Source organism: Rhinoderma darwinii, chromosome 8 (assembly GCF_050947455.1).
Source record: "Rhinoderma darwinii isolate aRhiDar2 chromosome 8, aRhiDar2.hap1, whole genome shotgun sequence".
In the NCBI taxonomy this organism is placed as follows: Eukaryota; Metazoa; Chordata; class Amphibia; order Anura; family Rhinodermatidae; genus Rhinoderma; species Rhinoderma darwinii.
This window is the reverse complement of record NC_134694.1, coordinates 3,414,778-3,438,608: the sequence shown is the minus strand read 5'-3', so window position 1 is coordinate 3,438,608 and position 23,831 is coordinate 3,414,778. Positions and strand designations below refer to the sequence as shown.

General features: G+C 49.8%; 2 protein-coding genes across 4 annotated transcripts in view; one reads left to right on the top strand and one right to left on the bottom strand.

Annotated features, from left to right (window-relative positions):
* The window catches only part of FNBP1 (formin binding protein 1), a 396,531-nt gene that overhangs the window by 83,261 nt on the left and 289,439 nt on the right, over window positions 1-23,831 (bottom strand). The gene's annotated exons all lie outside the window — the stretch shown is intronic.
* The window catches only part of GPR107 (G protein-coupled receptor 107), a 33,474-nt gene continuing 19,427 nt past the window's right edge, over window positions 9,785-23,831 (top strand). Inside the window, exons 1-14 of one of the 3 annotated variants that reach the window (XM_075834639.1) lie at window positions 9,785-9,920; window positions 11,643-11,768; window positions 12,056-12,106; window positions 12,376-12,464; window positions 12,562-12,710; window positions 13,027-13,514; window positions 14,809-14,850; window positions 14,983-15,084; window positions 15,178-15,311; window positions 17,409-17,484; window positions 17,629-17,702; window positions 18,660-18,777; window positions 21,813-21,943; window positions 23,482-23,525. In XM_075834639.1, coding sequence (XP_075690754.1) covers window positions 9,828-9,920; window positions 11,643-11,768; window positions 12,056-12,106; window positions 12,376-12,464; window positions 12,562-12,710; window positions 13,027-13,514; window positions 14,809-14,850; window positions 14,983-15,084; window positions 15,178-15,311; window positions 17,409-17,484; window positions 17,629-17,702; window positions 18,660-18,777; window positions 21,813-21,943; window positions 23,482-23,525 — 1,717 coding nt within the window. In that variant the 5' untranslated portion in view covers window positions 9,785-9,827. Of the gene's footprint in view, window positions 9,921-10,023; window positions 10,115-11,642; window positions 11,769-12,055; window positions 12,107-12,375; window positions 12,465-12,561; window positions 12,711-13,026; window positions 13,515-14,808; window positions 14,851-14,982; window positions 15,085-15,177; window positions 15,312-17,408; window positions 17,485-17,628; window positions 17,703-18,659; window positions 18,778-21,812; window positions 21,944-23,481; window positions 23,526-23,831 lie in introns of those variants that run through there. The other 2 variants (XM_075834636.1, XM_075834637.1) reach the window with 2 other exon arrangements.

Here is a 23,831-nt window from a genome sequence, read left to right as displayed (position 1 = left end):
TGCAGCCCCCCCTGTAGATAGCACCATACAGCCCCCCTGTAGATAGCACCATACAGCCCCCCTGTAGAGTCATACAGACCCCCTGTAGATAGCGCCATACAGCCCCCTATAGATAGCACCATACAGCCCCCCTGTAGAAACTGCCATACAGCCCCCCTCTAGATAGCGCCATACAGTCCCCCCTGTAGATAGCGCCATACAGCCCCCCTGTAGAGTCATACAGTCCCCCCTGTAGATAGCGCCATACAGCCCCCTATAGATAGCACCATACAGCCCCCCTGTAGAAACTGCCATACAGCCCCCCTCTAGATAGCGCCATACAGCCCCCCTGTAGATAGCGCCATACAGCCCCCCTGTAGATACTGCCATACAGCCCCCCTGTAGATAGCACCATACAGCCCCCTGTAGATAGCGCCATACAGCCCCCCTGTAGATAGCGCCATACAGCCCCCCTGTAGATACTGCCATACAGCCCCCCTGTATATAGCGCCATACAGCCCCCCTGTAGATAGCGCCATACAGCCCCCCTGTAGATAGCGCCATACAGCCCCACTGTAGATACTGCCATACAGCCCCCCTGTAGATACTGCCATGCAGCCCCCCTGTAGATAGCACCATGCAGCACCCCCTGTAGATAGCGCCATACAGACCCCCCTGTAGATAGCGCCATACAGACCCCCCTGTAGATAGCGCCATACAGCCCCCCCTGTAGATAGCGCCATACAGCCCCCCTGTAGATACAGCCCCCCTGTAGATACAGCCCCCCTCTAAATAGCGCCATACAGCCCCCCTGTAGATACTGCTATACAGCCCCCCTCTAAATAGCGCCATACAGCCCCCCAGTAGATAATGCCATACAGCCCCCCTGTAGATAGCACTATACAGCCCCCCTGTAGATAGCACCATACAGCCCCCCTGTAGATAGCACCATACAGCCCCCCTGTAGATAGCACCATACAGCCCCCCTGTAGATAGCACCATACAGCCCCCCTGTAGATAGCGCCATACAGCCCCCCTGTAGATAGCGCCATACAGCCCCCCTGTAGATAGCGCCATACAGCCCCCCTGTAGATAGCACCATACAGCCCCACTGTAGATATCGCCATACAGCCCCCCTCTAAATAGCGCCATACAGTCCCGCTGTAGATACTGCCATGCAGCCCCCCCTGTAGATACTGCCATGCAGCCGCCCCTGTAGATAGCACCATACAGCCCCCCTCTAAATAGCGCCATACAGTCCCGCTGTAGATACTGCCATACAGCCCCCCTGTAGATACTGCCATGCAGCCCCCCTGTAGATCGTGCCATACAGACCCCCCTGTAGATAGCGCCATACAGACCCCCCTGTAGATAGCGCCATACAGCCTCACCTGTAGATAGCGCCATACAGCCCCCCTGTAGATAGCACCATACAGCCCCCCTGTATATAGCACCATACAGCCCCCCTGTAGATACAACCATACAGCCCCCCTCTAAATAGCGCCATACAGCCCCCTGTAGATAATGCCATACAGCCCCCCTGTAGATAGCACTATACAGCCCCCCTGTAGATAGCACCATACAGCCCCCCTGTAGATAGCACCATACAGCCCCCCTGTAGATAGCACCATACAGCCCCCCTGTAGATAGCACCATACAGCCCCCCTGTAGATAGCGCCATACAGCCCCCCTGTAGATAGCGCCATACAGCCCCCCTGTAGATAGCGCCATACAGCCCCCCTGTAGATAGCACCATACAGCCCCACTGTAGATATCGCCATACAGCCCCCCTCTAAATAGCGCCATACAGTCCCGCTGTAGATACTGCCATGCAGCCCCCCTGTAGATACTGCCATGCAGCCGCCCCTGTAGATATCGCCATACAGCCCCCCTCTAAATAGCGCCATACAGTCCCGCTGTAGATACTGCCATACAGCCCCCCTGTAGATACTGCCATGCAGCCCCCCTGTAGATCGTGCCATACAGACCCCCCTGTAGATAGCGCCATACAGACCCCCCTGTAGATAGCGCCATACAGCCTCACCTGTAGATAACACCATACAGCCCCCCTGTATATAGCACCATACAGCCCCCCTGTAGATACAACCATACAGCCCCCCTCTAAATAGCGCCATACAGCCCCCTGTAGATACTGCCATACAGCCCCCTGTAGATAGCACCATACAGCCCCCTGTAGATAGCACCATACAGCCCCCTGTAGATAGCACCATACAGCCCCCCTGTAGATACTGCCATACAGCCCCCCTGTAGATAGCACCATACAGCCCCCCTGTAGATAGCACCATACAGCCACCCTGTAGATAGCGCCATACAGCCCCCCTGTAGATAGCTCCATACAGCCCCCCCTGTACATAGCGCCATACAGCCCCCCCTGTAGATCGCGCGATACAAAAGCCCCCCTGTAGATAGCACCATACAGCCACCCTGTAGATAGCGCCATACAGCCCCCCTGTAGATAGCACCATACAGCCCCCCTGTAGATACCGCCATACAGCCCCCCTCTAAATAGCGCCATACAGTCCCACTGTAGATACTGCCATACAGCCCCCCCTGTAGATAGCACCATACAGCCCCCCTGTAGATACCAACATACAGCCCCAAATAGATAGTGCCATACAGCCCCCTGTAGATACTGCCATGCAGCCCCCCCCTGTAGATAGCACCATACAGCCCCCCTGTAGAGTCATACAGCCCCCCTGTAGATAGCGCCATACAGCCCCCCCTGTAGATAGTGCCATACAGCCCCCCTGTAGATAGCGCCATACAGCCCCCTGTAGATAGCGCCATACAGCCCCCCTGTAGATACTGCCATACAGCCCCCCTGTAGATACTGCTATACAGCCCCCCTCTAAATAGCGCCATACAGCCCCCCAGTAGATACTGCCATACAGCCCCCCCTCTAAATAGCGCCATACAGCCCCCTGTAGATAGCACCATACAGCCCCCCTGTAGATAGCACCATACAGCCCCCCTGTAGATAGCACCATACAGCCCCCCTGTAGATAGCGCCATACAGCCCCCCTGTAGATAGCGCCATGCAGCCCCCCCTGTAGATCGCGCGATACAACAGCCCCCCTGTAGATAGCACCATACAGCACCCCCTGTAGATAGCGCCATACAGACCCCCCTGTAGATAGCGCCATACAGACCCCCCTGTAGATAGCGCCATACAGACCCCCTGTAGATAGAGCCATACAGCCCCCCTGTAGATAGCGCCATACAGCCCCCCTGTAGATACTGCCATACAGCCCCCCTGTATATAGCGCCATACAGCCCCCCTGTAGATAGCGCCATACAGCCCCCCTGTAGATAGCGCCATACAGCCCCACTGTAGATACTGCCATACAGCCCCCCTGTAGATACTGCCATGCAGCCCCCCTGTAGATAGCACCATGCAGCACCCCCTGTAGATAGCGCCATACAGACCCCCCTGTAGATAGCGCCATACAGACCCCCCTGTAGATAGCGCCATACAGACCCCCCTGTAGATACTGCCATACAGCCCCCCTGTAGATACTGCCATACAGCCCCACTGTAGATAGCACCATACAACAGCCCCCATGTACATAGCGCCATACAGCCCCCCCTGTAGATCGCGCGATACAACAGCCCCCCTGTAGATAGCACCATACAGCCCCCCTGTAGATAGCACCATACAGCCCCCCTGTAGATAGCGCCATACAGCCCCCCTGTAGATACTGCCATACAGCCCCCCTGTAGATAGAGCCATACAGCCCCCGTATATAGCACCATACAGCCCCCCTGTAGATACAACCATACAGTCCCCTCTAAATAGCGCCATACAGCCCCCCTGTAGATACTGCCATACAGCCCCCTGTAGATAGCACCATACAGCCCCCCTGTAGATACTGCCATACAGCCCCCCTGTAGATACTGCCATACAGCCCCCTGTAGATAGCACCATACAGCCCCCCTGTAGATAGCACCATACAGCCCCCCTGTAGATAGCGCCATACAGCCCCCCTGTAGATAGCGCCATACAGCCCCCCTGTAGATACTGCCATACAGCCCCCCTGTAGATACTGCCATACAGCCCCCCTGTAGATAGAGCCATACAGCCCCCCTGTATATAGCACCACAGCCCCCCTGTAGATACAACCATACAGCCCCCCTCTAAATAGCGCCATGCAGCCCCCCTGTAGATAGCGCCATACAGCCCCCCTGTATATAGCACCATACAGCCCCCCTGTAGATACAACCATACAGCCCCCCTGTAGATACAACCATACAGCCCCCCTGTAGATACAACCATACAGCCCCCCTGTAGATACAACCATACAGCCCCTCTAAATAGCGCCATACAGCCCCCCTGTAGATAGAGCCATACAGCCCCCCTGTAGATAGAGCCATACAGCCCCCCTGTATATAGCACCATACAGCCCCCCTGTAGATACAACCATACAGCCCCCCTCTAACTAGCGCCATACAGCCCCCCTGTAGATACTGCCAAACAGCCCCCCTGTAGATAGCACCATACAGCCCCCCTGTAGATAGCACCATACAGCCCCCCTGTAGATAGAACCATACAGCCCCCCTGTAGATAGCACCATACAGCCCCCCTGTAGATAGCACCATACAGCCCCCCTGTAGATAGCACCATACAGCCCCCCTGTAGATAGCACCATACAGCCCCCCTCTAAATAGCGCCATACAGTCCCACTGTAGATACTGCCATACAGCCCCCCTGTAGATAGCACCATACAGCCCCCTGTAGATACTGCCATGCAGCCCCCCCTGTAGATAGCGCCATACAGCCCCCCTGTGGATAGCACCATACAGCCCCAATGTAGATAGCACCATACAGCCCCCCTCTAAATAGCGCCATACAGTCCCACTGTAGATAACGCCATACAGCCCCCTGTAGATACTGCCATGCAGCCCCCCCTGTAGATAGCACCATACAGCACCCCTGTGGATAGCACCATACAGCCACCCTGTAGATAGCACCATACAGCCCCCCCTGTAGATAGCGCCATACAGCCCCCCCTGTAGATACTGCCATACAGCCCCCCCTGTAGATAGCACCATACAGCCCCCCTGTAGATAGCACCATACAGCCCCCCTGTAGATAGCACCATACAGCCCCCCTGTAGATACTGCTATACAGACCCCCTCTAAATAGCGCCATACAGCCCCCCTGTAGATACTGCCATACAGCCCCCCTGTAGATAGCACCATACAGCCCCCCTGTAGATAGCACCATACAGCCCCCCTGTAGATAGCACCATACAGCCCCCCTGTAGATAGCACCATACAGCCCCCCTGTAGATAGCACCATACAGCCCCCCTGTAGATACAGCCCCCCTGTAGATACAGCCCCCCTCTAAATAGCGCCATACAGTCCCACTGTAGATACTGCCATACAGCCCCCCTGTAGATAGCACCATACAGCCCCCTGTAGATACTGCCATGCAGCCCCCCCTGTAGATAGCGCCATACAGCCCCCCTGTGGATAGCACCATACAGCCCCAATGTAGATAGCACCATACAGCCCCCCTCTAAATAGCGCCATACAGTCCCACTGTAGATACTGCCATACAGCCCCCTGTAGATACTGCCATGCAGCCCCCCCTGTAGATAGCACCATACAGCCACCCTGTAGATAGCACCATACAGCCCCCCCTGTAGATAGCACCATACAGCCCCCCTGTAGATACTGCCATACAGCCCCCCCTGTAGATAGCACCATACAGCCCCCCTGTAGATAGCGCCATACAGCCCCCCTGTAGATACTGCCATACAGCCCCCCCTGTAGATAGCACCATACAGCCCCCCTGTAGATAGCGCCATACAGCCCCCCTGTAGATACTGCCATGCAGCCCCCCCCTGTAGATAGCACCATACAGGCCCCCTGTAGATACCAACATACAGCCCCAAATAGATAGTGCCATACAGCCCCCCAAATAAAACAAAAAAGAGTTACATACAGGTATATACAGCTCCCATAAAGTTACAGGATACAATCTGCAGCCACCACTAGGGGAGCTCACTACATACAGATATATACAGCTCCCATAGAGCTACATGATAACATTCTGCTGCCTGCAGCCACCACTAGGGGGAGCTCACTACATACAGATATATACAGCTCCCATAGAGCTACATGATAACATTCTGCTGCCTGCAGCCACCACTAGGGGGAGCTCACTACCTACAGATATATACAGCTCCCATAGAGCTACATGATAACATTCTGCTGCCTGCAGCCACCACTAGGGGGAGCTCACTACCTACAGATATATACAGCTCCCATAGAGTTACATGATAACATTCTGCTGCCTGCAGCCACCACTAGGAGGAGCTCACTACATACAGATATATTCAGCTACCATAGAGTTACAGGATAACATTCTGCTGCCTGCAGCCACCACTAGGGGGAGCTCACAACATACAGGTATATACAGCTCCCATAGAGTTACATGATCCCATTCTGCTGCCTGCAGCCACCACTAGGGGGAGCTCACTACATACAGATATTTACAGCTTTTGCCTTGTTCCAGACATTTCTAGTAGCGTACCTGCCGCCAATAGATTACTACTCTTGAAATTCAACAGGGAAAGTCCATACCTCCATGTGAAGAACAATGAGATTACTTAGACTCTGCATCTATATTAAGTTGTTAGGAGGAGGAGGGGCCCCATTCATCTTACAGCCCCCCCCCCCCCATAATGCAATTGCGAGGCGTCAAAGGTTGTCATCTCAACTTAATGGTCCCCACGACTGCCATCTTGGTCCTCCTATTAATTAAGGAATGGCAAAAATACAATAAACTGTAATACATAAGTACTGTCGTATATTGTGCAAGAATTCCCTGATCACTGGTTCAAGTCCCCTAGGGAACCAATGAAAATTTTTTTAAATGAGTTAAATAAAGTTTTTACATAGAAAAAGCAAAACCAAAAAGCCAGAATTGCTGTTTTTTGAATATCTCACCTCCTCAAACAAAGGAATAAAAGGTGATCAAAAAGTTGCCTTGAAAACTACAGCTCGCTCCGCAAAGAACAAGCCCTCGCGTCGCTCCCTCGACGGAAAATTAAAAACTTCACGGCTCTCAGAATAAATTATTTTAAAGGGGTTTTCCCATGAGGGACATTTATGACACATCCACCAGATATCCCAAAATTAAAGTATTTGAAGCAGCACAAATCCCGATATCAGGAGCGGTGCCGGTGTGATGTAACGTGATGTAAGCTTGAGGAAGACCCTCCACTGGTCACGGGTCGAAACGTTGCCATTTTTTACTGGATGTTTGACTAATAAAAGAATCTATTGATTGAAATTTGGGAGACGTGTGCCGCTGTTCAACCATGCTTTTTTGGAGGATAGCCACAGGATATGTCATAAATGTCAGATAGATGCGGGTCCCTCCTCTGGGGCCCGCACCTATCTCTAGAAAGGGGCCCCCTAAACCATGTTCTAGCTTTTTGTGCACACGCTGCCTCACGGCCAATTACTGATTACATGGTCGGGAGTTACGGAAACAGCTTAACTCGCTGAGCTATGCTGTTTCTGTAGCTCCCATAGAATTGAATAGTATCCTGTAGATATGTTATAACTGTCCCTCATGTTTTTTCATTTGTAAAAGTGGTATAAGGGCCTGTTCACATCAGCGTTGGCTTTCCGTTCCGGGGTTCCATCGGAGGTTTCCGTCGGGTGAACCCCACAACGGAAAGTCAAACTGAAACCACAGCTTCCGTTTCCGTCTCGATTGATATCAATGGTGACGGAAACATTGCTAATGGTTTCCGTTCGTCACCATTCCGGCAGGTTTCCATTTTAATGACGGAATCAATAGCGGAGTCGACTACAATTACTTAGATCTAGTGGGGAGGATCTCCGCAGAGTAACGTCTAGCACCACCATCATTACCTGCGTAACCTATAAAATAATACACCTGCTTTTTGAGAATTACATGTGCAGTTTTTAATATAGCCACTAGATGGCAGGAGAGAACGTGGTGCACAATTCTAAATGACTTCATAGTTGGGTGGTAGGCATGAGGCTTCAGGGTCCGGACAGTAAAGCTCCACCACAGGGGCGCTCTTCTTACGTACGTTTGGATAATGAAACTTTATAGATATATTAGACATATATATTAGGTAACATTTCCTGTCAGAATCGCCACACAGCCTAATTTACCTCCCAGAAGCTTGTCTAGACTGGATACATTGCAACAAACCCTCAGCTGTGATCAGGTCTGGGTGGGTATTCAGTCTGTAATTATTTAGGGGGTCTGTATTAGTTATGGTGAACAGATCGTAGACGCCGCGTAACGATATAAAACAGGAACCGTTCCCCTGGTTTATTACTGCTGCGTGGGGTCTGGTCTGGGGTAATGAGGTCACATTCATTATGACCGCGACGCTCCATTCACACAGGGCGCTGGGGGACGCTGGTTCTCGTGATCAGTGGGGGGGGTCCCAGCGGACGGACCTCCAAAGAGCAGACATTTATATCCTGAGGATTAGTGATGAATGTTTAGGGGATGAATCTCTGTTCAGATACGTTGGATTTGCATCGGTGAAATTTATCACATGATCCGCGGCTGCCGCTGATCTGCCGCGGTTCGTCGCTCGGATTAGTTCCGCTTACATTAGTTGCATTATTTTTTTTCTGCAGCAGCGAATGAAATCTGCACCAAGGTTTTCCGTTGTGTGTGAACGCGGTCGTGGAAACCCCATTCACTCGCATTAGAGGCGAATTTAATGCAGATTTGGGTTGGATTTTGGCAAAATTATCGGTGCCAGATTGTGATTGGGTCGTGATTCTGTCGCCGTCCTATCGGGCTCATAACTGGGTAGTAAACTGTGTAAATAAAAAAAAAGTGAAATTAAGTTTTTAGTAGTAAAAAAAATAATAAAATATGAAAAGTTCAAAAAAAACCTTTTCCCATTTTTCCTCTAAAGTAATGGACAAAATAAAAAAAGCAAACAAAATTGGTATCGCTGCGTCCGGAAGAGTCTGAACTATTACAATAGAGCGTTATCGAACGCGCACGGTGAACGCCGTAAAAAATAAAACATTTAAAACTGACAAATTGCTGTTTTTTGGTCGCCTCAGCTCGCAAAAAAAAACGAAATAAAAAGTTGTATCTAGCAAAACACGGAACCGATAAAAACCACGGCTCGTCCCGCAATAAATCGCCGCTCACACCGCTCAATGCACGGAAAAATAAAGAAGTTCTGGCTCTCAGAAAGTTGCGACACAAAAAAAGTAGTAAAATATAATAAAACTGTATAAACTTGGGATCACCGTCATCACATTGAGCCGCAGAATAAAGTCCAGTTGCAGTTTTTACCGCACGGCGAAAGCCGTAAAAATGAAACCCCACAAAATGTCGAGGAATCGCAGTTCTTTCCAATTTCAGCCGGCAAAGAATTTAGTTCCCAGGACATTATATGGAGCCAATAGAATCCACAACTCCTCCCGCAGAAGATCAGGCCTCGCACCGCGCCACTGATGGTGGAAAAATAAACGAGGAAGACGGGAAGTGAAAAAAAAAAAAAAAAAAATGTCTCCGTCCTGAAGGGGTTAATAAATGTGGTGACGGTGCACTGCCGATGTTCTCGACGATGATGACTCCTCCCTCAGTCTGCACTACAAGTCCCAGCATGCCTATCAGCCCCGAGTAACCCGGAGATAGTGAGACGGCGTGTCCCGGAGCATACTGGTCTTCGTAGTTCGCACGGCCGGTGACGTCATTATCCGGGGCACAATCGGCTTCAGGTGGAAGCGGTCGGCAGGTCATGTGACAGGGGCGGGGCTGGCTCCCGGAAGTGAGAGGGATGCTGATGCTGGAATAAACATGGCGCTGCGGAGTGACGGGCGCCCGCTGCTGATCCTGAGCCTCCTGCTGCTGCCGCTGATCTCGGCGCGGGTCCATCACCTCGTCCTGAAGGTACCGGCCTGAGCCGTGCGGGAGAGGAGACACTCGGAGCGGGGATGTGGGGGGCAGGAGGTCAGACAGAGGGCGGCGGGTGATAGGCAGGAGGGTGAAGAGAGTGGGCGACGGGTGACAGGAGGGCCATGGAAGTGGGCAAAGAATATGGGAGACCGGTGTCAAGACATTGAGAAACTGATGGCGATAGGCGGGTGAGAAATGTATCAAGAGGAGGGCTGAGGAAGTGGTAGAGGGGAGCGGGTGTCAAGAAAAACAGGAGGAGGGTGATGTGTGAGTGACAGGAGACATGGAAGTGGGCAAAGAGATGGTTAGGTGGTGAGGAAATAGCGGGTGAGAAATCTGGAAGGCGGGTGATGTGAGGGGTGAGTGGTGTGACCGGCGGGTGATGTGAGGGGTGAGTGGTGTGACCGGCGGGTGATGTGAGTGGTGTGACCGGCGGGTGATGTGAGTGGTGTGACCGGCGGGTGATGTGAGGGGTGAGTGGTGTGACCGGCGGGTGACGTGAGGGGTGAGTGGTGTGACCGGCGGGTGATGTGAGGGGTGAGTGGTGTGACCGGCGGGTGATGTGAGTGGTGTGACCGGCGGGTGATGTGAGTGGTGTGACCGGCGGGTGATGTGAGTGGTGTGACCGGCGGGTGACGTGAGGGGTGAGTGGTGTGACCGGCGGGTGATGTGAGGGGTGAGTGGTGTGACCGGCGGGTGATGTGAGTGGTGTGACCGGCGGGTGATGTGAGTGGTGTGACCGGCGGGTGATGTGAGATGTGTGACCGGCGGGTGATGTGAGATGTGTGACCGGCGGGTGATGTGAGGGGTGAGATGTGTGACCGGCGGGTGATGTGAGGGGTGAAATGCGTGACCGGCGGGTGATGTGAGGGGTGAGATGCGTGACCGGCGGGTGATGTGAGGGGTGAGATGCGTGACCGGCGGGTGATGTGAGATGCGTGACCGGCGGGTGATGTGAGTGGCGTGACCGGCGGGTGATGTGAGTGGCGTGACCGGCGGGTGATGTGAGTGGCGTGACCGGCGGGTGATGTGAGTGGCGTGACCGGCGGGTGATTTGAGTGGCGTGACCGGCGGGTGATTTGAGTGGCGTGACCGGCGGGTGATTTGAGTGGCGTGACCGGCGGGTGATTTGAGTGGCGTGACCGGCGGGTGATGTGAGTGGCGTGACCGGCGGGTGATGTGAGTGGCGTGACCGGCGGGTGATGTGACCGGCGGGTGATGTGACCGGCGGGTGATGTGACCGGCGGGTGATGTGACCGGCGGGTGATGTGACCGGCGGGTGATGTGACCGGCGGGTGATGTGACCGGCGGGTGATGTGACCGGCGGGTGATGTGACCGGCGGGTGATGTGACTGGCGGGTGATGTGAGGGGTGAGTGGTGTGACTGGCGGGTGATGTGAGGGGTGAGTGGTGTGACTGGCGGGTGATGTGAGGGGTGAGTGGTGTGACCGGCGGGTGATGTGAGATGGGTGACCGGCGGGTGATGTGAGTGGCGTGACCGGCGGGTGATGTGAGGGGTGAGATGTGTGACTGGCGGGTGAGTAGAGGGGTTTTGGGTGAGGTGTGACCGGAGGGTGATGTGATGGGTGAGATGTGTGACCGGCGGGTGAATGGAGGGGTTTTGGGTGAGGTGTGACTGGCGGGTGTTGTGATTGGGGTGAGGTGGGTGTCATGTTGGCAGGAGCCCTGTGACACGTGTTTCTCTCCCTTGTACAGGATGACATTCGGCAGAAGGTTCGTCTGAACACTTTCGGCTTCTTCGCTGACGGTTTCATGAATGTGACTGTGAGCGGCCTCTCTGTAAAGGGGTTTAACAACCTCCCGGAAGTCGGCAACTGGCTGGTAAGAGTCGGGCGTTCTGTGACTGTGATGGCCACCATCTATGGCCTCGTTTTCTTCGGGGGGTGTAACCCCGCTTTCTTGGAATCCTGAATGCCCTTTTATCTGCTGCTCTCATTACGGTCTTGTCAGGCTGATTCTCCGTTCCGGATTCTGGGAAAGCTGGGTGATCGCCCCTTCAGGAGCCTTATTGGTGGATATTTCAGTTGTGTGTATTTTTTGAGGGGCTCCCTGATTTCGGGGGGTTTTCCTCCTGTTCTTCTCGTTCTCACCCTCGTTCTGTTCCGCAGTTTGGCTTCAGCTTAGACCGAACCAAGAATGACGGCTTCTCCACGTATCTGGTGAGATTCTGCGGGTTATTCCACGATTGTCCAGAGGGGGGCGCTTTACATCTGATGCACCAGTAGATTGGGGTGCCGGGCCACCAGGCGGTCTGTTAGTCAATAGGTGCCGTATTCGAGTCTGGTCTGAAATCCCACTAGTGTACTGTCCTTCCCCCATGCTTTACACTGCAGCCCTGATCATTGACTCCAGCTTAGTAGTTTTTTTGATCTCCACCTCTTTTCTCCGACCTTCTTTATGATTCGATTTGATGCTTTTTCTTTCCAAGGACCAAGAACTCCATGACTGTATCCTGAAGAAGATGGACAGTCGCCCGAAAGACGCCGCCCTGCTCCAGCTCAACTTCTCCAATGGAAGGTGATTTTTATTATTTAAAAAAAAAAAATTTGCCCTGACAACTTTATTTGTGTGTTGTGTATAAACGTCGTTGTTTTTCTTTCTTACACTTACGCAGCGTCTGTCTGAGCACCGCTGACGACAACCTCCTACCCCACATCGTCTTCGCGACACCGGAGGACAGCGACAAAAGTTCTACCGCTCCGAGCTCTCCGGAGAAACCGGAGCCCAAACCATCAGAAGTGAAAAGAGAGCGCAGGGACGCAGGTAAAAGCAGAACCTCCGCTGCGTGCTAAAATCTGCTGCGTTTCTGTTAACTCTCAGGCTTCAGATCTGCTTGGTCGGTACGGTGCATTGTGGGAGATGTAGTCTTTACTGTGTCCCACCTGATCATGTACAAGTCTCTCGCAGGCAGTGGACAGCAGTGTAATAAAGACTACATCTCCCACAATGCAGTGCAGCAGAATGCAGATCATTAGCAGTAAACTGATCCGTTCACTGTATGGACTTTTTGGAACATGATGAGGCTTGTCGCGCACCTCCCGGGTTTACGTCACTAGACGCAATGTTATCTTTTCTTTAGATGGTGTAGCGGGAAAAGAGACAAAGCTCAAAACCAAGGCCAAGGATGAGCCTGATCCCGAGACTAATGCCAAGGATAAGCCTGATCCCGAGACTAATGCCAAGGATAAGCCTGATCCCGAGACTAATGCCAAGGATAAGCCTGATCCCGAGACTAATGCCAAGGATAAGCCTGATCCCGAGACTAATGCCAAGGATAAGCCTGATCCCGAGACTAATGCCAAGGATAAGCCTGATCACGAGACTAAGGCCAAGGATAAGCCTGATCCCGAGACTAAGGTTGAGGTGGACGGTAATCAAGATAACAAAAGCGAGAAGAATTCAGAGGATAAGACTGACCCCAAAAGGAAGGTGGAACATAATCAAGATCCCGAGGATGAGACCGACCCCAAGACTAAAACCAAGGAGACCAAGGTGAAGACCGACACAGAAGACAAGGTGGACCCCAAGCCTGTGAAAAGTGATGGCAAAGAACAGGAAAAAAACTCGGTATATTGATTGTCGTCCCATCTTTATGTCTGAGGGGCTGCGGTCACTTCTTGAACGTGTCCATAGGGCTCCAATAGCAGGCGGAGGCCGAGAGAAGGTCCTTGTGGCCTCCGTCGGGCCGGTACACGTGTCTATACTTAGAGGATGGAATAGGGTAGGAGACTGCGCTATTCCATCCAGAGGGATCACGCAAAATAACGTATACTGCGCGGTATGTGGTATTAACCTAGGCGCCTATGGGTGATGGATGCCGCTGTATGTCACAGGTAGACGGTCAACAGAGGCCGTTCTAGTCTGCGGGCGACTTATGCGCTAAATAGAGTTTAATAGCGGCATCGGTCACCCCTAGAATATAATGTCCATATAACGTATAAGCCATAAACGTACGCTATTAAAGGGCGACTAAACGGTTCACATACTTCTGACCTGTTATAGTGACACGTCAGAAGTTTTGATTGGTGGAGGTCCGAGCACGGAGACCCCCACCAATCACTCAAACAAAGCTATTGAGCCCGCGCTCCGATACATTGATTTCCGGAAAAAGCCGAACAGACATGAAGCGACTGAGCGATTCTTCCGCTTTGTTTGAGTGATTGGTGGGGGTCTCAGTGCTCGGACCTCCACCAATCAAAACATCTGACCTGTCACTATGACACATCAGAAGTATTTCTCAAACGTTTAGTAACCCTTTAAACGCTGTGGTGACGGATGCCGCTGTTGAGACGTCCATCGCAGCCTGCGTTTAATGTTGAGAGCTTTTCCTGGCTCATATGTTACACGTAGGCCTAAAACATGATGGGCACAGGATTAGAAAAACATAACTGCTTTCTTCTAGAAACAGCGCCACACCTCTCCGCTGGTTGTGTCTGGTATTGCAGCTCAGACAAATTCATTTCAATGCAGCCGAGCTGTAACACCGGACACAGCCCAGACGCCAGACTCATGTTAGCTTTAAAGGTTTTTTTGTGGGGAAGATAATGATTTGTCAATATGCGATCAGGGGGATCTAAGCTCTGGGACCGCACCGATTAAGGCCCCGTGCACACAACCATAGATATCCACCGGAATTACGGTCTGAAAGTTACGGACGTCACCGTCATTTATAGGATATTGAAGAATGCTGGGGGGTGTAGTACATGGTGACATCAGTTAGGGAGGAAGTAGCTAGCTTCTCCTACTTGGATATAAATCCATGCGGCTGCAACCTGGGACATAACGTGGTTCTTATCACAGAGAAATGGCGCCGTTTTATGAAATTACCTGTAATAACGCCGATTGTCTCCGTCCCCTCTAGTGTTACCCGATGCTGGTGAAGAAGGGCAAGGCCTCGTTCGCGGTACGTTACTTATGTGTGTTTGTATAATCGCTCGTGTAGTTGTACGCTGCTGATCGGCTCCTCGCTGTCGTGATCCGGCGCGGTTGGATTTCTCTGTCCGCCATGATTATACGTTGTCTGGTCTCTTCTCAGTTCTCGTTTAACGTGAGTAAGCCGGAGATGGAGGGGCAGTACAGCCTTTACTTCCACAGCTGCGTCAGCGAGAACCGGCAGCAGAACCCCTTCAGTCTGGAGGTGAGTGACCCGCGCCCGCCCGCCCCCGGTCCGGATTATTTAGGGTCTTCGTGGTCCGACTCGGCTGACGTTTCTTTCATTGATGTTTTTCAGATTGTCATCATAGAGCGGAATCCTGGCAGCTTCTTGTCTGCCGACGAAATCCCCCTCCCCAAACTCTACATCTCCATGGCGATGTTCTTCTTCGTCTCCGGACTGGTCTGGGTTCACATCCTCCGCAAGCGCAGGTGTAGGATCGGCCGCTCGTACGCGCGCTTATCTGGGCCGATATCTCCCGTTCTGTCCGGTTCCCTCATATACGCCTCTGTGTAGGACTGTATATAGAGGAGCCTGTATATAGAGGAGCCTGTATATAGAGGAGCCTGTATATAGAGGAGCCTGTATACCGTCCCCACACCGACCGCTCATATGGAATAGTAAACGCTGAATCGCGGTGCAAAGCTTAACCCCTTCACGCACCCAGACGTGCCATTACGTGCTGGCGCGGGGGTTGATGTTTGGAGCGCGCTCCATACTCTGCGGGTGAAGGTTGTATTTTACAGCCGACACCCGGGACTAACAGCCAGGAGCAGCGATCGCGGGGTTCCTGGCGGTTTAACCCCTCAAATGCTGCAGTCAATCCTGACTGAGGCGTTGACCCACTCCGACAGCTGACACCCCCCCCCCCCTCCATGATGGTTATGGCAGCCCAGGGGCCTAGTGAAGGGCTTAACAGATGCCTGTAAAAATGGCGATGTTGTGCATTACGTTATCGCTGGTTGAAGTCCCTGGGGGGGGGGGGGGGGATAAAATGTGTGAACAAAGTTTTTAGTAGTGAAAAAAATAAAATAATTAAAAAGTTAAAAAAACGCTCCTGGTCCCATTTTCCCCCTAAAGTAATGTAAAAAGTAAATAAAGTTGGTATCGCCGTGTCCGTAGAAGTCTGAACTATTACTATATAGCTTTATTTAACGCGCACGGTGAACGCCATAAAAAATGTAAACCGCTAAAATCACAGTTTTTTTGGTCAACTTGGCTCTCAAAAAAAAATTAATAAAAAGTGATCAAAAAGTTCTACTTAGCAAAAAATTATATCGATAAAAACGACAGCTCGTCCCGCCAAATATAAAAAAAGTTCTGCCTCTCAGAATTGGGCGACACAGACATTTATTGATTTTTTTTAACAAAAAGTTTATTATCAATAAAATTAATAAAATATAAAAAAAAACCTGTATAAATTTGGTATCACCGTAATCGCGTTGAGCCGCAGAATAAAGAGAAGTTGTCGTTTTTACCGCACAGTGAAAACCGTAAAAACGAAACCCAAAAAACAATTGAGGAATCGCAGTTTTTTCCAACTTCAGCCCGTAAATAATTTTTTTCCAGTTTCCCAGTCTATTATATGGAACTATAAATGATGCCAAAAGAAACGACGGCTCCTCCCGCAAAAAATAAGCCCCCGCGCCGCTCCACTGACGGAAAAATAAAAAGTTATTGCAAAGCGGGAAGGGAAAAACTAAAGTGAAAAATCTAAAAATGGCTTCATCCCGAAAGGGTTAAAGTAGGCGGATCGCAGGGAAATGTAAAGTCTCTACGGTCTGTATCCTGCACCCTATAGACTTATATCTGTAGGGACCTATAGCGAGTCGCAGGTGCAGCTTGTCCCTTTAAAGACCACCTCTCATATTGCAGCCGCCGCAGCGCCAACCCGTCCCCTGCGCCCATGACAGACTATTTTTTAGGGGATTATTTCTACGGCCGGAGTTCTTCCCTGTACTGTTACGTGGCAGCCGTTCAGATTATACGCAGCGCCTCCCCGTTCTGCCTCGTAGCGGGCGCTCCCATATGTCGTCCGTGTGCCCGTCATGAGACAAACCCATTAAAGTCGCCAATGAAATTTTATTTTCCTAATATTAGCCCGACCAGCAGCGGAGACGTTCCTTGTAAGTATTAGATCACCTACGATGCCTCTCGCAAGTATAGAAAAGACTATAAATAATATTTGTGACGTCTATTATCAGACCTAGGAAGCTGCAACTGGTTTGCACCTCCCCCTTCTCAGAAGAAGGGGAACCATATGGGCGCACGTCTTCCGTTATTAAGCTGCCCATACGCAGGCAAATGTGGCTGCTGCTGTGCTGCCCCCGTGACCCTGAAGCTCAATGCGCTGCTTATAAAAGCACTGAGCGGTCACAATGTACGTGTGTATTAGATGGGACGCTACTGGGTATTTTGTCGGACACCCCCAGATATACTTGCTCTTTGCCGACGTCTGAAGCTGCTGATAAATGCAGTGCTGACTGCAGTGTGTGAAGGGTTAATAATCCCCGTCCCCTCTATTCTAGAAGTGATGTATTCAAGATCCACTGGTTGATGGCCGCGCTGCCCTTCACCAAGTCCCTTTCTCTGGTGTTCCACACGGTAGGTACAGCTCCCCATAGTAGTCAGTGGTGAGAGGCGAGGGAGATGACCTAATAGGGGAGAGACTGCGGCTGTGTCACTCCTCAAGCTGCAGCACAAACTCGGATACTAACGGGTTGTTATTCGTGTCCTTGTTTCTTCCAGATTGATTATCACTACATCGCAACTCAGGGTTATCCGATCGAGGGCTGGGCCGTGGTGTATTACATCACTCACCTGTAAGTGGAACCTGCGTGGTGTGAGGCGGCAGCAGGGCCGAGGCCAAACTTTACAGGCTGTGTAGAAATTATCTGCACGTAATACTGAGTAAGGCCCTGCGCACACGACCGCAGTCTTCATCTGTAGAGGAAATTGCGGACCCATCGTTTCTATTGGCCACGGACACCTTACAGTATATTTACAGGTGTCCCGGCCGCTAAATATACATGTCCTATTCTTGTCCACAATTGCGGCGCGGACTTGCCCATAGAAGTCTATATGCGCTTCCACAGATGCAGATGTGCGTCCGTATTTGCGGTCAATAAAACCCCTTACGGTCGTGTGAATGAGGCCGAACTTCATGAACCTTTTGCTTAAACCTGGATTCACACGACCGTGTCCGGTCCTTGATATACGGACCTTATGTCGGCTGTGTCTCCCGGACCGACCACAGTTCAGGGAGCTGGACTCCTAGCATCGTAGTTATGTATGCCGCTGGGTGTCACTGCCCCCCCACCCGCCCCGCAAAAAATACGGTCCTGTATTGAAAACTTGATTACAATTCAGGACCGTATTCCTGTGGGGAGGCAGGGACACCTAGCGCCATACATAACTACGATGCTAGGAGTGCCGCTCCCTGAACTGTGGTCTGTCCGGGAAACACAGCCGACATAAGGTCCGGACCGAACACGGTCGTGTCAACCCGGCCTTACTGATCCTGAGTTACATTATACTCTAGTCGCATCCAGAGCTGCATTCACGATTCTACTGACTGGCTCTTAAAAACCGTTAGATGTGACACCCCTAATAGCTGATACAAGTCGTCTCTGGATGTGACTGGAGTGTTATCAGGAGTAGATCCTCATCATTGTCTGCAGTCCTCCTGTAACTCCTCTGTGCAGAGCGCTCAGTCACTGGAGGATATAATACAATCTCCTATTCTCTCTAATACTAAACGCGGGATCATTACCTGACAGGTTGAAAGGCGCTCTGCTGTTTATTACCATCGCTCTCATCGGAACGGGCTGGGCCTTCGTCAAACACATCCTGTCAGATAAGGATAAGAAGATCTTCATGATTGTGATCCCGCTGCAGGTCAGGACATCGGCGTTGTATGTGGTCATGCCGTGTACAGTGATTATTGACAGTCTGCATAATAAACTATCCCAGCATGCTCCACTGTGTGCCGCACATTGTATATTCTCCTCTAGAAGCCGCGAGACACGAATATGTATAAAGACTACAGGAGGTTATTAGGGTCGTATAATGTGACATAACACTCCCCACCGCGAAGTAGACTTCTATTATTTCATGGTGCGGGGGCCAGGTCATAATACAAACCCCAAAACGTGTCCACATTACTGCGTCTGATTTCAGCCCTGGACTGTGTTCACACAAGTATAATACAGGAGCCGAATATATGAGGCCTAAATGACATCAGATCCGTCATGTGCCTTGTCAAGACAGGATCTAGTGAAGGAGTACAGAAAAGTACACAGTTTATAATAGTACTGGAGTGATATAAGAGGAGCGGCTGATATCAGTCACATATGATGTAATGTCTCTGGAGGATATAATAGTACTGGAGTGATATAAGAGGAGCGGCTGATATCAGTCACATATGATGTAATGTCTCTGGAGGATATAATAGTACTGGAGTGATATAAGGGGAGCGGCTGATATCAGTCACACATATGATGTAATGTCTCTGGAGGATATAATCGTACTGGAGTGATATAAGAGGAGCGGCTGATATCAGTCACACATATGATGTAATGTCTGGAGGATATAATAGTACTGGAGTGTTATAAGAGGTGCGGTTGATATCAGTCACATATGATGTAATGTCTCTGGAGGATATAATAGTACTGGAGTGATATAAGAGGAGCGGCTGATATCAGTCACACATATGATGTAATGTCTCTGGAGGATATAATAGTACTGGAGTGTTATAAGAGGAGCGGCTGATATCAGTCACATATGATGTAATGTCTCTGGAGGATATAATAGTACTGGAGTGATATAAGAGGAGCGGCTGATATCAGTCACACATATGATGTAATGTCTCTGGAGGATATAATAGTACTGGAGTGATATAAGAGGAGCGGCTGATATCAGTCACACATATGATGTAATGTCTCTGGAGGATATAATAGTGCTGGAGTGATATAAGAGGAGCGGCTGATATCAGTCACATATGATGTAATGTCTCTGGAGGATATAATAGTACTGGAGTGTTATAAGAGGAGCGGCTGATATCAGTCACATATGATGTAATGTCTCTGGAGGATATAATAGTACTGGAGTGATATAGGAGGAGCGGCTGATATCAGTCACATATGATGTAATGTCTCGAGGATATAATAGTACTGGAGTGATATAGGAGGAGCGGCTGATATCAGTCACACATGATGTAATGTCTGGAGGATATAATAGTACTGGAGTGATATAAGAGGAGCGGCTGATATCAGTCACACATATGATGTAATGTCTCTGGAGGATATAATAGTGCTGGAGTGATATAAGAGGAGCGGCTGATATCAGTCACACATATGATGTAATGTCTCTGGAGGATATAATAGTACTGGAGTGTTCTAAGAGGAGCGGCTGATATCAGTCACACATGATGTAATGTCTGGAGGATATAATAGTACTGGAGTGTTATAAGAGGAGCGGCTGATATCAGTCACATATGATGTAATGTCTCTGGAGGATATAATAGTGCTGGAGTGATATAAGAGGAGCGGCTGATATCAGTCACATATGATGTAATGTCTCTGGAGGATATAATAGTACTGGAGTGATATAAGAGGAGCGGCTGATATCAGTCACACATATGATGTAATGTCTCTGGAGGATATAATAGTACTGGAGTGATATAAGAGGAGCGGCTGATATCAGTCACACATATGATGTAATGTCTCTGGGGGGTCTCAGTGCTGGAGTGTTATAAGAGGAGCAGCTGATATCAGTCACACATATGATGTAATGTCTCTGGAGGATATAATAGTACTGGAGTGTTATAAGAGGAGCGGCTCATATCAGTCACATATGATGTAATGTCTCTGGAGGATATAATAGTACTGGAGTGATATAAGAGGAGCCGCTGATATCAGTCACATATATGATGTAATGTCTGGAGGATATAATAGTGCTGGAGTAATATAAGAGGAGCGGCTGATATCAGTCACATATGATGTAATGTCTCTGGAGGATATAATAGTACTGGAGTGATATAAGAGGAGCGGCTGATATCAGTCACACATATGATGTAATGTCTCTGGAGGATATAATAGTGCTGGAGTGATATAAGAGGTGCGGTTGATATCAGTCACATATGATGTCATGTCTCTGGAGGATATAATAGTACTGGAGTGATATAAGAGGAGCCGCTGATATCAGTCACATATGATGTAATGTCTCTGGAGGATATAATAGTACTGGAGTGATATAAGAGGAGCAGCTGATATCAGTCACATATGATGTAATGTCTCTGGAGGATATAATAGTACTGGAGTGTTATAAGAGGAGCGGCTGATATCAGTCACACATATGATGTAATGTCTCTGGAGGATATAATAGTACTGGAGTGTTATAAGAGGAGCGGCTGATATCAGTCACATATGATGTAATGTCTCTGGAGGATATAATAGTACTGGAGTGATATAAGAGGAGCGGCTGATATCAGTCACATATGATGTAATGTCTCTGGAGGATATAATAGTACTGGAGTGATATAAGAGGAGCGGCTGATATCAGTCACATATATGATGTAATGTCTCTGGAGGATATAATAGTGCTGGAGTGATATAAGAGGAGCGGCTGATATCAGTCACACATATGATGTAATGTCTCTGGAGGATATAATAGTACTGGAGTGATATAAGAGGAGCGGCTGATATCAGTCACACATGATGTAATGTCTCTGGAGGATATAATAGTACTGGAGTGATATAAGAGGAGCGGCTGATATCAGTCACATATGATGTAATGTCTCTGGAGGATATAATAGTACTGGAGTGATATAAGAGGAGCAGCTGATATCAGTCACATTATGATGTAATGTCTATAGGGTCTCTGCGTTTTCCAGATCACGTGTATAATGTCTTCTCCCTGTGGCTTTCTTGTAGGTTTTGGCTAACGTGGCTTACATCATCATTGAGTCCACTGAGGAGGGTACGACCGACTCCGGCCTGTGGAAAGAGATCCTGTTCCTTGTCGACCTCTTGTGTTGCGGCGCCATCTTGTTTCCTGTTATATGGTAATCCATCGTAGTTGCCGGTCACACCAGTGGGACTTGGTTTTATGTATTGGACTTAGCGCTGTGGTTCCTGTAAATATCATTGGGGGAGATTTATTAGTTCTGTCCTAAATTCTGATCGGATAAAACCAGACCTGCAGAAATGGGGCCAAATTTATCACAGTGGAGCACGCTGTGTGATTAAAATTGGCGCGTCTTGCGGGACTTTCTTCGTGGCTGGCGTACTTCACCTCAAGAAAAATGGCCTATGATTAATATGACAAATTTAGGTGTAAAATGGTCTAAAACACCCAATAAATTTGGCGCGCGGCATGAACAGGTTTTGGGCAAATTTTGTTACGTAAATCTCCCCCGGACTGTGCGGTCATTTATTTCTACTGTATGTCCGTATATCCGGCTCTGTATAGATCAAGATGTATGTTCTCTCCATATAGGCTGCGGCTACTGTATGTATAGACCCCCTCCCTATCCCCCAAGGTCGCTGCTTGAAGACCAAATTTCAACAGTTCAGCACATTTAAAGGGGTTTTCCAGTCTCTAAAAATTGATTGGTTTATCCTCCGGACTGGTCCCCAATATCTGAGATCGGCTGCACCGCTGCAAGTGTCGCCATTCACCGTACCAGAAGATCCGGAATGAAGGGGAAGTAACACTCGCACCACCGCTGCGGACCCTTCAAAACAGCTGATCGCCGTTGGTCCTGAGAGTAGGACTCCGACCGATCCGATATTGACGGCCGATCCTGAGGATAGGCCATTCATTTTCAGGGACTGGACAAGCCCTTTAAAATTTGGTTTATCAGAGGTATAGGTCCCATTTTTTTAATAAATATTTGCTAATGCAGTTAAATTCCTTTAATCCAGCATCCTATAATCCAGAAATTCTGATAATCCAGCATCCTATAATCCAGAAATTCCTTTAATCCAGCGTCCTATAATCCAGAAATTCTGATAATCAGCGTCCTATAATCTAGAAGTTCTGATAATCCAGCAGAGATGTGCATGACGGCCTCAGTGTCCCTCCAAATCAATTCTCCTGCCGGTGCAGGCTGGACCCCCATACGACACCCCCATGGGCTCATTCTCGGGCCCTGTTCTTATCAATACATTACAATTTCACAAGACAAAGCCGAGCGATGCAATGATGAGTAGCCGCGTATTTTGGGCTGTTTCACTGGAGTCTCTGCTCTTAAATCCGTTTTATATTGTTTTCAATGACTGTCCAATAATCCAGAACATTTGATAATCTGACACCGATCCGGTAGAGTTAATGCTGCCGTAAAGGCGAAAATGGAAATACCTCGCAGTCTCCTTTCCCACCCGTCACCCTCCTACAGACTAATATTTGCATTCTGCACCCAGTCTGTGGCCGTTACCAGGTGGGAATGGAAATGATGAGGGTTTTAGTTTCCTCTGCGGTAGATCTGGTGATTGAGCAGATGTTCATGATCTCGTGATGTTCTCACGTCCGCCGTTTCCCGCAGCGTTCTGTTCTATTACAAGTCTTGTCTGATCTCTGATGGTCTCTGTTTCCAACCAGGTCCATCCGACACCTTCAGGAAGCTTCAGCCACAGATGGGAAAGGTAAATGTCTTGATCTACAATTTGTGAGTTTATTTCGGACCAGATCTTGTGCTCGCTGACTGGTCTGTTGATGTAGTCGATGCTGATTGGTCGCTCGTCAGGAGACCGGTCATTGCAGTCGATTCTGAGACGCCACGTTGTGTTGCTGCATTGCTGATGTAATGCAATTCTTCTCCACCAGGTGGCGATGCGCTGATGTGTAAATCTCCATGCTGAGTGTCATATATAAGGAGCAGGGAATTGTTTGTCTTGTATATAACCTAGTGTATTATGGCTCACGTCATGGCTGCAGGATCTCTGTCACGC